Source organism: Miniopterus schreibersii (assembly GCF_964146895.1).
Source record: "Miniopterus schreibersii genome assembly, chromosome: 1".
NCBI lineage: Eukaryota > Metazoa > Chordata > Mammalia > Chiroptera > Miniopteridae > Miniopterus > Miniopterus schreibersii.
Genome location: NC_138101.1, coordinates 174,822,377 through 174,834,406, shown reverse-complemented (window position 1 = coordinate 174,834,406; position 12,030 = coordinate 174,822,377). Strand labels below are relative to the sequence as shown.

Here is a 12,030-nt window from a genome sequence, read left to right as displayed (position 1 = left end):
AGCTGGAACGCCTCGCTTCACCTCCACAGGGGGGTTCTCTTCGTCCCCAACTTTAAGTTCAAATCCGGGCGGGACGGGGTTGATTTGGGGCGGGGTGGGGTGGGGAGCTTAAGGGGAGGCGGCTTGGAAACAAGGTTTTCAAAACTTGGTTCTGCTGCATAACTAGATGTGAAACCTAGGGCAAGACAACTGATTGCACTTCTGAAGATCCCCAAAAGGGGTTACGAGGGTGTTTAAGGAGTCATGTGTGTAAAGCACCACCATTTAATAATACTCAAAATCAGTGCTGCTCAAAGCAAAGAAACTTGCTTTGTGTCAATGGGTATTTACTTGATATGTTTACATTTACACTTTTCCCTTTTCAAATTATGTTGTAATTTCTTCTTGCAACTGCGCTGAAGTGCAGCTTATGGTTCTTTCCTTCCCACACTGCTGCAAGCAGTGCTGAATGACCAAGACTGGGAAACCTCGCATGGTCTTGTTTGATCACCACAGCTTGCTTAGCTTGAGATGCTCAGTAAATAGTTGGTGATTGTATACTCCCATAAACTTTAAAAATAGGGCAATGGACCGTCCCACTACCTCCACCCTCTCAGTCTCACTTGGTAAGACAATCCCTGGTGACTAATATAAAATTGTAATCACTTAGGTTTATGTCCCATTCACTTGAGTCCATTGCTGCTAGCTGTTCCGGTTGGCTCAAGATGCATGAAAACCCACCTACCTATACGCTGGCAGTGCTGCTTCCAGGCTGTGGCCTCAAGGCTGGCTTACTACAAGATGACGCATTTGAAAAGGAGTAAGACTATCCCAGTCACCAAGAGTTTCTCACCCAGCAGTTTATATGACTTGGGGTGGGGAGGACAGGGAGAAATAATAAGCTGAAGCTCTGGAAAAGCCTGAGAAATAATAAGCTGAAGCTCCAGAAAAACCTGGAATCTATTCACGTTACAACCATTATCAGGAAGACAGGCCACACTTCAGTCAACCTCCAGTTTATCCCAATGAGTAAAGAAAAACAAAGATCTTTTACACCTCACCATAGTTTAACTTCATGCTGTCTAATGTACAAAACTAAGGTAAAAATAAGAGTTGAGAACCTAAACACAATCACCTACATAAAAGTTACAAGTTATTTCACATGTGTTAGAAGGACATAATATTTAAAGAAAACCTACAACTCTGAATGACCATCTTATTCTGCATTACCAAACCCTAACAAAAGAGGGAAGAAAGATTATTTTTATTATTCTAAACCATTATTCAAAAAGTGACCCACTCATTTTTCAGGTTGGATTTTTCACCAAATAGGTTTTTTTAAAAAAATGACATTAGAAATTTACAACCTAAAATAGAAATATAATTTTCCCTTTAGAAAAAAAATTCATGATATTATAAAGTAAAGATAAAAGGTACTATCTAAGTATTTAATAATTCCAAGTGTCCTGTGAGGGAAGGTTTTGTTGTATGTGGGTGTGTTTTTTCCTGATTAAAAGAAACTTCTCAAGGTCATACAACTAAGAGAACATAGAACTAAGTTGCTGGTCTCAGATTTTAGGCACGAGACATTAACTCAATGATAATGCATGCTTATACTATGAAAAAGTCATAATGGGCAGGTTTTCATAGTGTTATAACTCGACCTTTGAAAAAGTAACATGTAAGGACATAGCAATGACAGTATTTGGACTAGCAACTCCATTTTTGGTTATTTCCCCAATCTTGAATTCACAAACAACCTAATTTATTTTAAAAGTGGTGGAGGAAAGAGTCTATGGCTTCTTGATTTGTTCTAAAAGACATTTCTACATTAACTATCACCCTATTAAATTTCAGAAGTGCATATACCCATTCTAAGAGCCATATCAAAAATAAAAACTGGGCTCTTTTCCCAAAGACCCATGCTTTTTCTTCAAGGAATGAAATTCTGTATCTAATTTTAATGCTTAAGGATAGCCCTTCGAAAACAGTTTTCTCATACCTACTTATAAATTAAATCCATACAGAAGCAAATGAATGATCCTGTTGTTCCTTAACCTAAATATATTCCTTTAGCAATTGTCTAATATATGGATTTGAGATTCTATAAAACTTCAATTTAATTGCCGTGTTCAAGCAAGAGGAAAATGCCTCACAACACAACTTTTGTAAACTACATTCAATTTAAAATAGGTGAAGGCTTTATCATGGGCCTTGTATTTGAGCTTCATTGACAGAAATCTTTTGATTGTATCTAGATAGCCAGGTTGTATTCCCATTTAAGATTATATATAGCATAGCCCTGGTTGGTTGGAGTGTTGTCGCATGCACCGGAGGTCTTGGGTTTGATTCCCAGCCAGGGCACATGCCTAGGTTTTGGGTTAGATTCGGGTTCAATCCCATACAACAGGCAACCGATCGATGTTTCTCTCTCTCCCTTCCTCCCTCTCTAAAAAGAAAAAAAAAAAAGATTATATATAGGATAAATTCTCATTAAGTCCCCTTGACATACAGATTAGACAATTCATCAAATATCCTATTACGTGTGTTAAGTTTAAATATGTAGCATTAATATCTCCTAATGAATAAATTTTAATGAACTTCCATTATGTATATCAAATTAACACTATAAAAAACTTCGAGTGAGCTCGTTTTGAAATTTCACACATCTCAAATACTGTAAATAACCCATTATGTCTTATTTCAACAGGTGTCTAGTTTTATTGCCTCAAAACAGGGACAACTATGTTAATTAGACATTCAAATAAGAAGAATTTAAGTGCCTATTCTGAGAAATGTATTTTTTAATCCCTTAGTATTCTATATGTGTTGCATTTGCTTTAGTCATGACCGCTAGTCTCTAACATAACTCACTACTTTAAAGTTCAAGTGATGCTTAATTAATTCTTAAACTGTAATTTAGCCTTGTCCTAACATCAAGTACTTTTTCCATTGTCATTTGACTATGGCTGATCTAAGATTTGCTAAAGAGTTCCCAGGAGTTATTGGGTTACTAGTTTCAACTGACTCCTGGAAACAATGAATGGCTGCTTTGGAGGCCTTTATCTTAATAATACTCAGATCTAAATAAATTTGAGAAGACAGAACTAAATAAAAAACACTCAAGAAGGCTAGGAGTTTTACAAATTATCTTTCAAAATAATAGATAATGAAGCATCTACATAGATTGAAGTTAGCATTATAGCCAGTTACCTGAGGCCAGACCACAGGATCAGAGACCACCACTAATCATTCTTCTGGCACTTTAGGAACTAATGTCTTCTAAAGCAAGGTCTAAAATGAGTTATACTAATAGCAAATTGCACTTACAGAAAGACTCCATTATCTTTTGAAGTTAGAGCAAGGGATAAACACTTTCAACAAATAAAGAACTAATAAAAGTTTTATAGCATGGATATTATCTTTGTAAAAATTAATGCTAAGCCCAGCCAGCCTGGCTCAGTGGTTGAACATGGACCTAGGATCCAGGAGATGGAGGTTTGATTCCTGGTCAGGGCACATGGGGTGGGGTGGGGGTTAGGGCTGAATCCCCAGCAGGGGGCATGCAGAAGGCAGCTGATCAATGACTCACTCTCCCCATTGATGTTTCCATTTCTCTCTCCCTCTCTTCTTTCCTCTCTCTGAAATCAATAAAGACATATTTAAAAAAATGCTAAAAGTCACTCTAAGGCTATTAATGACCTATTCTGTTAGTAACAAGTTAGTTTGTCAAATATTCATGTGATTTTATCTCTAGTCAAGGAAACACTCTTGTTGCCTCCTTGCTGAAAACTTTCCACCAGCTTGGCACTCGCACTGAAAAACCTGTTATCTCCAGCTTTTCAGTGTAATTTTAAAAACTTTATTTTAAAGCAATTTCACAATTGCTTTTTTATCTTCATTCCCCCACCCAAATGAGACTTGCTTTTAAAAAAACAATCAAGAAGAAACATATATGTAATATGAGTCAGCTCTTGTGTGAGAGTCATTACCAAAGCCCAATATTTTTAGGCTAATTTGTTCCCTAATTTTTATATTATTTCAAAAATTAATCTCTGCATAACAAAGGGTCCACTACTAAATTAAAAATATAGCTTCTATATTTCACTGTTATCTTATGAACAACATGAAGCAAACCTGCGTCACTTGGAAAGAGATAACAAAATGTCTGTGTGTGGTGAAAGCATTAGGTTAGCTATGCATTTTCCAGTCAGCTTTACAGAATTTCTCCTAAGTTTGCCTTAAAGAGAATAAATCAGAACAAAGCAGAAGTGTAATTCCACTAAAAAATAAACATGAACCCCCTTCTCCCAAGGATGTGGATTTTAAAGCCCAGGATAGTGGGTTCCAAAGAGTTGCAATATTCCTGTCTGTAACAATCTCAAATCAGACATACAGGAAAAGGGACAAGTTGTATATTAACAAAATACAGGATTATCTTGCAGTTTGCCTTTAAAAAATATATATTCTAATGACTTAAGGCAGGTATTGAGAAAGCATGATTCTTAAATTTAAAAAACACAACTACATTATCTCCTCCTATCCCCCTAGAAATTATACCTGCTGGAAACATATCCTTATGGAATTTGCCTTAAGCTCAGAGGTTGAGCTCTTTTACTAGAAAATTAAATCAAGTTTGAGTAAATTTGGACTCTTAATATTAAGTAGCTTTAAAGTTTGCCTATTGGCTCTAGTTTCAGGCACTTGCATGTCACAGAAAGCAACTTGTTTCATACTACTTTGGGCTATTATAAGAAGACAATTCCTGCCCCAGCTTTTTTTAGTTTAAAGAATCATTTTACACTTAACCCCAGAATATAGCTTGTATTTTAGTGGAATATTCAGGTGGATTTTCACTTGAACACTTAAGTCAAACCTTAGGAGTTTGGACATAGTGGAAGACCCCAGTCTGGTTTCTGTATTAAAAGGGTGTGTGTGTGGGGTGACCCAAATCTTCACCCCTTAAGTTGTTGGTAATTCAAAGCAGGAACCTCATCTGAGAATTAGACAAGATTGAGTTAGATAAATTTCACCTCATATTAATATCTTAAAGACCAACATGGGTAAAACAGTACCAAGGGAAAATTGAAAACTCCAAGACAGTAATTTTCAGATCAATTTCAGCTTTACTTTAAATTTGTATTTATGCAATTGTGTGCAAAAAGAATGCCTTTTCTTGACTTTACTGCAATGTTGACTTTCCTCTTGAAGTAGTACATAAAAATAAACAATTCAAGCCTCTATGTATTTTATTGTTACCAAGCTTACATAGAACATGTGTGCAAACTTCAGGTTTCCCATCTCAAACTAAGCTAACCAAAAATGCTGATCAGCAAACTCGCAAAATGCATTAAAGAGAAACCTCAAATAATGTTTTTAAAAATCAAACTTTAGAACTAACCTTTTATAATTAAACTAAGCTGTTGCTCCTTTCCTTTCATATGCATACACTGGGCTAAAGACTTCCAAAAATAGATCTTGTAGTTGGCACCAGGACATTTCAAAGAAACAAAAACAAAAGGAAACAAAATAGAGAAAGGAAAAGAGATTTACGTTGACTGAAGTGCAAGCTTAGTCCACTTCCTCGATGGTGGGTCCCCCGGAGGCTCCAGACCCGCCGCCGCCAGGGCCGCCTTGGTAAAGTTTGCTGATGATGGGGTTGCACACTCTCTCCAGCTCTTTCTGCTTGTGTTCATACTCATCTTTCTCGGCCATCTGGTTTCGGTCGAGCCAGTTGATCACCTCCTGACACTTGTCGAGGATCTTGTTTTTGTCCTGCTCGCTAATCTTGCCCCTCAGTTTCTCGTCTTCCACTGTCTGCTTGATGTTGTAGGCGTAGGACTCCACCGCGTTTTTGGCGGCGACGCGGTCGCGATTGGCTTCATCTTCGGACTTATATCGCTCCGCCTCCTGCACCATCCGGTCAATGTCGTCCTTGCTCAGACGACCCTTGTCGTTGGTGATGGTGATTTTGTTTTCTTTACCCGTGCTCTTGTCGGCGGCGGTGACATTGAGGATGCCGTTGGCGTCGATGTCGAAGGTAACCTCGATCTGGGGGACCCCGCGGGGCGCCGGGGGAATCCCGGTTAGGTCGAACTTGCCCAGCAGGTTATTGTCCTTGGTCATGGCCCGTTCGCCCTCGTACACCTGCACCAGCACGCTGCTCTGGTTGTCTGAGTAGGTGGTGAAGGTCTGCGTCTGCTTGGTGGGGATCGTGGTGTTCCTCTTGATGAGCGGGGTCATGACGCCGCCGGCCGTCTCGATGCCCAGCGACAACGGGGTCACGTCGAGTAGCAGCAGGTCCTGCACGTTCTCTGACTTGTCTCCGATGAGGATGGCCGCCTGCACCGCGGCTCCGTAGGCCACCGCCTCGTCGGGGTTGATGCTTTTGTTCAGCTCTTTGCCGTTGAAGAAATCCTGCAGCAGCTTCTGGATCTTGGGGATGCGGGTGGAGCCGCCAACCAGCACGATCTCCTGGATCTGGCCCTTGTCCAGCTTGGCGTCGCGCAGCGCCTTCTCCACGGGCTCCAGGGTCCCGCGGAAGAGGTCGGCGTTCAGCTCCTCGAAGCGGGCGCGGGTGATGGACGTGTAGAAGTCCACACCCTCGTAGAGCGAGTCGATCTCGATGCTGGCCTGCGTGGACGAGCTCAGGGTGCGCTTGGCGCGCTCGCAGGCGGTGCGAAGCCGCCGCACCGCGCGCTTGTTGGGCCCGATGTCCTTCTTGTGCTTGCGTTTGAACTCTTCCGCCAGGTGGCTCACCATCCGGTTGTCAAAGTCCTCGCCGCCCAAGTGGGTGTCGCCGGCCGTGGACTTCACCTCGAAGATGCCGTCCTCGATGGTCAGGATGGACACGTCAAAGGTGCCGCCGCCCAGGTCAAAAATGAGCACGTTCTTCTCGCCGCCCGCGCAGCCCTTCTTGTCCAGGCCGTAGGCGATGGCTGCCGCCGTGGGCTCGTTGATGATGCGGAGCACGTTGAGGCCCGTGATGGTGCCCGCGTCCTTGGTGGCCTGGCGCTGCGAGTCGTTGAAATAGGCGGGGACGGTAATGACCGCGCTCTGCACCTTGCCTCCCAGGTAGGCTTCGGCGATCTCCTTCATCTTCGTGAGGACCATGGAGGAGATCTCCTCCGGGAAGAAGGTCTTGATCTCTCCCTTGTATTCCACCTGCACTTTGGGCTTCCCTCCCTCGCTCACCACCCGGAACGGCCAGTGTTTCATGTCCGACTGCACTGTGGCGTCCTCGAACTTACGTCCGATCAGCCTCTTGGCGTCGAAAATGGTGTTGGTGGGGTTCATGGCCACCTGGTTCTTGGCGGCGTCGCCAATGAGGCGCTCGGTGTCGGTGAAGGCCACGTAGCTGGGGGTGGTGCGGTTGCCCTGGTCGTTGGCGATGATCTCCACCTTGCCATGCTGGAAGACCCCCACGCACGAGTAGGTGGTGCCCAGGTCGATGCCGATAGCCGGGCCCCGGGCAGACATCCTGACTGAAAGATAGGCAGGCGACGTTAGGCGGGAACACGAGCGACAGAAAATCCGCGGAGCCCACTAACGGTCGCTTTGCACCTGACACCACGAGTGCAACTAGTACCTCCTGCTCCCCGCCGCTCGGCTCCCAGCTCTTATAGCCACCTCCCTGCCTCCCTGCCGCCTGTGGGAACAACCGGAGCCAATCCGCTCCCAGGACCGCCCGCCAAGGCTTGCCTTTGTCGGAGTGACCGGCCCGTGGCCCAACAGATTTCAAGTAGAGTGAGGGGCGGGACCCCGGCCGGCGCGAGGAGGCGAGGGGCGGCCGTTATGCAAATAAACCCCGCCCTCGCCTCCCAGCGGCCGGGGTCCGCGGCGCCTCGCGCGCCACCCGCGGCCGGGGGGCGTTAGGCTCGCACTCTCCGCCCCGCGCCCTCCCGGAGTGCGCGCTTTTTCTCGGTCTCTGCCTCCCCTAAGGCGGGATTGGTCTACGTCCTTTGGATTGGCAGGGCACATGGCCAATGGGCAGCGTGGGCTTGCAAGCAGGGTGGGGAAAGAAAGTCTGGGGCGGGGGAGGGGGGCGGAGGCGCGGAAAGGGGCGCGGGAGAGGGGAGTCGCCCAGGCTGTGGGTTTAGTTCCTAGTCTTCAGTGCAGTTCGCTGTCAAGTGTATCGGCTAACCTAGCACACGGGGGCCGGGCAATTCCTTATGTTGGTTGCACCGAGGCAATAGGGCCAGAACCTGCTTTTTTAACGTTGGCGTGGCCTCAGCGTGAAGGCGGCTCCCCCTAAGCCCGAGGCAAAAAGAAAATGACACTGAAGTTCCGGGATCGGATGTCGGCCTCCCAGAATTTTACTTTGCAAACTTCGCAGTGTTTCAGTAGGTGTCTGAGCTGGAGAGAAACGGCTTGGCGGGCGAGGACAGCAGGAGCCCCGGCGGGGGCCGGGGAGGAAGCCCGGGGAGGCCGACTGCGCCCCGCCGCGCCCCGCCCCGCGCGGGAGCCTGGGGATGGGAGGCCGGCGAGTGGCTGCAGCGCGTCCTCCCGGCGTTTAAACTCTCCCCACCTCGCTTTGCGTTCTTCTGCCGGCCCAGCCACTCTAAGCTTCCTGGTTTTGTCTCCCTGTCCTCCCCACTGCTTTCCTTGCTTTTGGTTTCCAGGGCTGAGTTATTCCTGGGAAAATCTGCACAGACCCCCCTCGAAGCACCGTGAACGAGCCCAGCCCACGCCCAGCGCGCTTCGCGGCCCCCGCGCGCGTCCTGCTCGCTTCCCGCCGTGTTTATTATGACTGAGCTCAGCCGAGTGAGATTTTCTGTAGCTATGCTCAAGTTACGTTAGAGGCATACACCCGCAGAGAAGGTAGGTGAAAAGGAGAGCAATTCACTTGACAAGAGAAATGTGAGAATAGGCTTGGAAAGTACTGTCTGGCACCGGGTGACGGGGTAGAAACAGACTCCTATAAATGGGCTCCTGAAGGTAAACAGTAACAAAATCGCTGGGCTCACACTTCACGTTATGGGGAAGCTGTAGGCATTCATTCAACAAGCTTTAACGGGCACCAACTATGTGAAAGTAAAAAGACAAATTCTCATTAGTCTTTATGATGCTGAGAATCTAATAAAGAGATAAATATAATTTGAGAGGAGTGCTATGGGAACGCAAAGAAGGGGCACATCCAGACAGGGAAAAGTGTGTTGATGAGGGCTTCCTGGAAGAGGTGACATGCCTGAGCCAGGCGCCGAAGTTTCCCAGCAAAGAGGGGAGGAAAGACATTCCTTGCATGGGTTGCAGTAGCTTGGGCTAAGAGGAGAGCACTGTGTCCTGGGCAACTACAGATTCTGCACAGATTAGTGTCACTGCAAGGGCAAAGATACAAGCAAGAAATAGTGTCTTCAGGTGGACAGGATACATTTAAGAGCTTTCTGTGCCATGATTCTCCCCCCCCCCCCCCACGTTATGGGAGGGGGCAACCATCCTTTGAAACAGAGTAGTAATGGATAGCCCATATCAAAGTTATGTGAGACAGTGCCAGAGCAAAGTTTTTGTCTGAGAAACACATAAGTAATCTGTGATCAAGAAGTAATGTTGCTAGAACCCTAAAAAGTCTATCAATGAACGTTTACCTTTCTTTTATCTAGTGTATATGTAATTTCCAATCTTTAAAAACACATTTCTTACTAATTTGTTAATCTCATTACTTAAGTAGTACTGGTTTTAATCACAATTCCCATCTCCTTTTCCATGAAAGAAATTAAAAAATTTGAACTGGGAAACCTTTTAAAGAAAATATTAGGAAAACAAACATAAAACCAAAAGTTCTCTATTGAAGCTGCCTTAAATTGTGAGTACATATCTCTTGATTTTATTCTTGCAAATTGTTGTCTTTTTTGTAGTTATATTTAAAAAAGAGGAAATGAGAGGGATGAAGAGCAATACAAATTCTTTGTAGAACTGATAATACATGATTTAGAAACAGGGTCCCCGCTACAACTGAAAGCAGAAAGAACTGTAAGAAACACAAACTCTTAAGATCTCTTGTATTAAGAGAGCTCTCACATTTACCTCAAGCAAAGCAAGATTGCGAAAAGCAAACATGCCAGTTCTTATACACAGACACTAAAATTAGAACTTAAGAAGGGAGAGATTCTTGGTAACTATGTACTATTTCTATGTACAGTTATTACAAACAACTCTTGCAATCTAACTGCCACATTCATCTTTAGCACAGCTTTCTAAAACCACAGTAGCAATTCATCTGCATTTTCATTAGCTATGTATCTCTGGCTTTAGCTTTTCACCTAGTAAATTGATGTTTCATACTTTATTTTATTTTTTAAATATATCTTTATTGATTTCAGAGAGAGGAAGGGAGAGGAGGAGAGAGATTGAAACATCAGTGATGAGTGAGTCATTGATCGGCTGCCTCCTGCACATCCCCTACTGGGGGTCAAGCTCCAAACCTGGGCATGTGCCCTGACCAGGAATCAAACCTTGACCTCCTGGATCATAGGTCGACGCTCAACCGCTGAGCCACACCGGCTGGGCGATGTTTCATACTTTAGATGGCATTCTGAGCTTTTCCCAAAAAGACAAGAGTATTGGCATTTTGATATTATACAAAATAAACTTTTGCAGTCCTAGGTCATCATCATATACTGAGCATACCTGGAATTTTTACACTGTTCCTTATCTGTATTGATTTTTAAAAAAATCTTGTTTCTTTTTGATGACTGTGGCTCAGAATTCATTAAAAATATAGCCTATCAAAATGATCAGATTAGCAAATTTATGATCAAGTAATATTCACAATGCCAGCAACAGTACCGCAAAACAGGTAAACTCTACTAGTGGGAATGTAAATCACTACAGTCTTTCTTGAGGGCAGTGTGACAATATATATATTTTTTTACCTTAAATGCGATCATACCCTTTATTTAGCATTACCTTGTGGGATTCATCCTAAGGAAATAATAGAACATTCAGGTAGCATTATTTGTGATAACAACATTAAAAAGGAAATGGCTTAAATATCTGACAATAAGAAAATGATTACATCAATTATGGTACATCCATATGAAGAATTATTATGTAACCATAAAAATTATTTCCAAGAATTTTAATGACACAGAAAAATGTCCTTGATATAAAGTGGAAAATAGGATACAAGACTTTTGTAACTTATTCCTTATGTATGTGAAAAATACATCAAAATTGGTTATCTCTAGATGTTAGGGTTATCAGTAATTTTTCTAAATAGCCTTATTATATTTTTACAATTCATTTTTAAAACTTGACTATTAACATTCACTTGAAACAAAGTTTGCTAATCCTACTTACACAGAAATTACTACTGATTTTCATCAAATGAAATCTGTTTGGCAGATTATAAATACTAGGGGTTTCAAAACATTTTTAAAATCCAAAGACTGAGGTTCCACAGAGTCTGGAAAAACCAAGAGCTTTAATGTATATCAAACCCTCTCTAATTAATCCCCAACATCCAGAGGAGTACCTGGAACACAGCTGTGATTCACTTGCTCAGTGTTTATTAAAAGTGACCTAAGGCACATTATTTAACCAAAAAACTGAGTAACTATATTTTTTCGTTTATAAGACAAAGATTCTCTGCCTACCTCCTATATTTCTATCCTAAAACTACAAATATTAAAAGCTGAAATAAATTCACATCCGAAAATACTTGTACTAGAGATACAAAGGTGACTAAGGTCTCAGACTCTGTGCATGAATAGGCCTGCCCTAAGGAGACTGACTGAGCAGGAATACATTTTCCTCAAATTACCAGGGAAAAAGAAATTTATGGATTTTTCTGGAACCCTCTCAGTCCCTACCCAGGTACAACCTTCATAAAGTTTGTGGATTGTTTTGAGGAGGTAATGTTGGCCTGAAGAGAAGGTGGAATAAGTAGCAGCCTATAATTTGAGGGCCTAAGAGCAAACTGGAAACTAGTTATTATATTTAAGACCTCTGTAAATACTGCCATTTTAGAATTCTTTGGAAGTATCCTGTCCCCAAATATGTATTCAGTCACCTGTCATATAGGAAAAATTTCAACATTTGCTTCTTTGAGTC

At 43.2% G+C, this 12,030-nt stretch overlaps 1 protein-coding gene and 1 long non-coding RNA gene across 2 annotated transcripts in view; one reads left to right on the top strand and one right to left on the bottom strand.

Moving 5' to 3' along the window:
- Positions 1 to 5,095: 5,095 nt before the first annotated feature.
- Positions 5,096 to 7,754, bottom strand: HSPA2 (heat shock protein family A (Hsp70) member 2). The gene is made up of 2 exons (XM_081118717.1): positions 7,681 to 7,754; positions 5,096 to 7,463 (listed from the first exon to the last, which is right to left on the bottom strand). Exon 2 carries the CDS (start codon positions 7,456 to 7,458, stop codon positions 5,551 to 5,553), a length of 1,908 nt encoding a protein of 635 aa, XP_080974843.1. The 5' UTR covers positions 7,459 to 7,463; positions 7,681 to 7,754; the 3' UTR covers positions 5,096 to 5,550.
- Positions 7,755 to 8,012: 258 nt separating this feature from the next.
- The window catches only part of LOC308547824, a 6,700-nt gene continuing 2,682 nt past the window's right edge, over positions 8,013 to 12,030 (top strand). Inside the window, exons 1-2 of the long non-coding RNA XR_013997554.1 lie at positions 8,013 to 8,321; positions 8,601 to 8,799. This is a non-coding gene — a long non-coding RNA (uncharacterized lncRNA). The remainder of the gene's footprint in view (positions 8,322 to 8,600; positions 8,800 to 12,030) is intronic.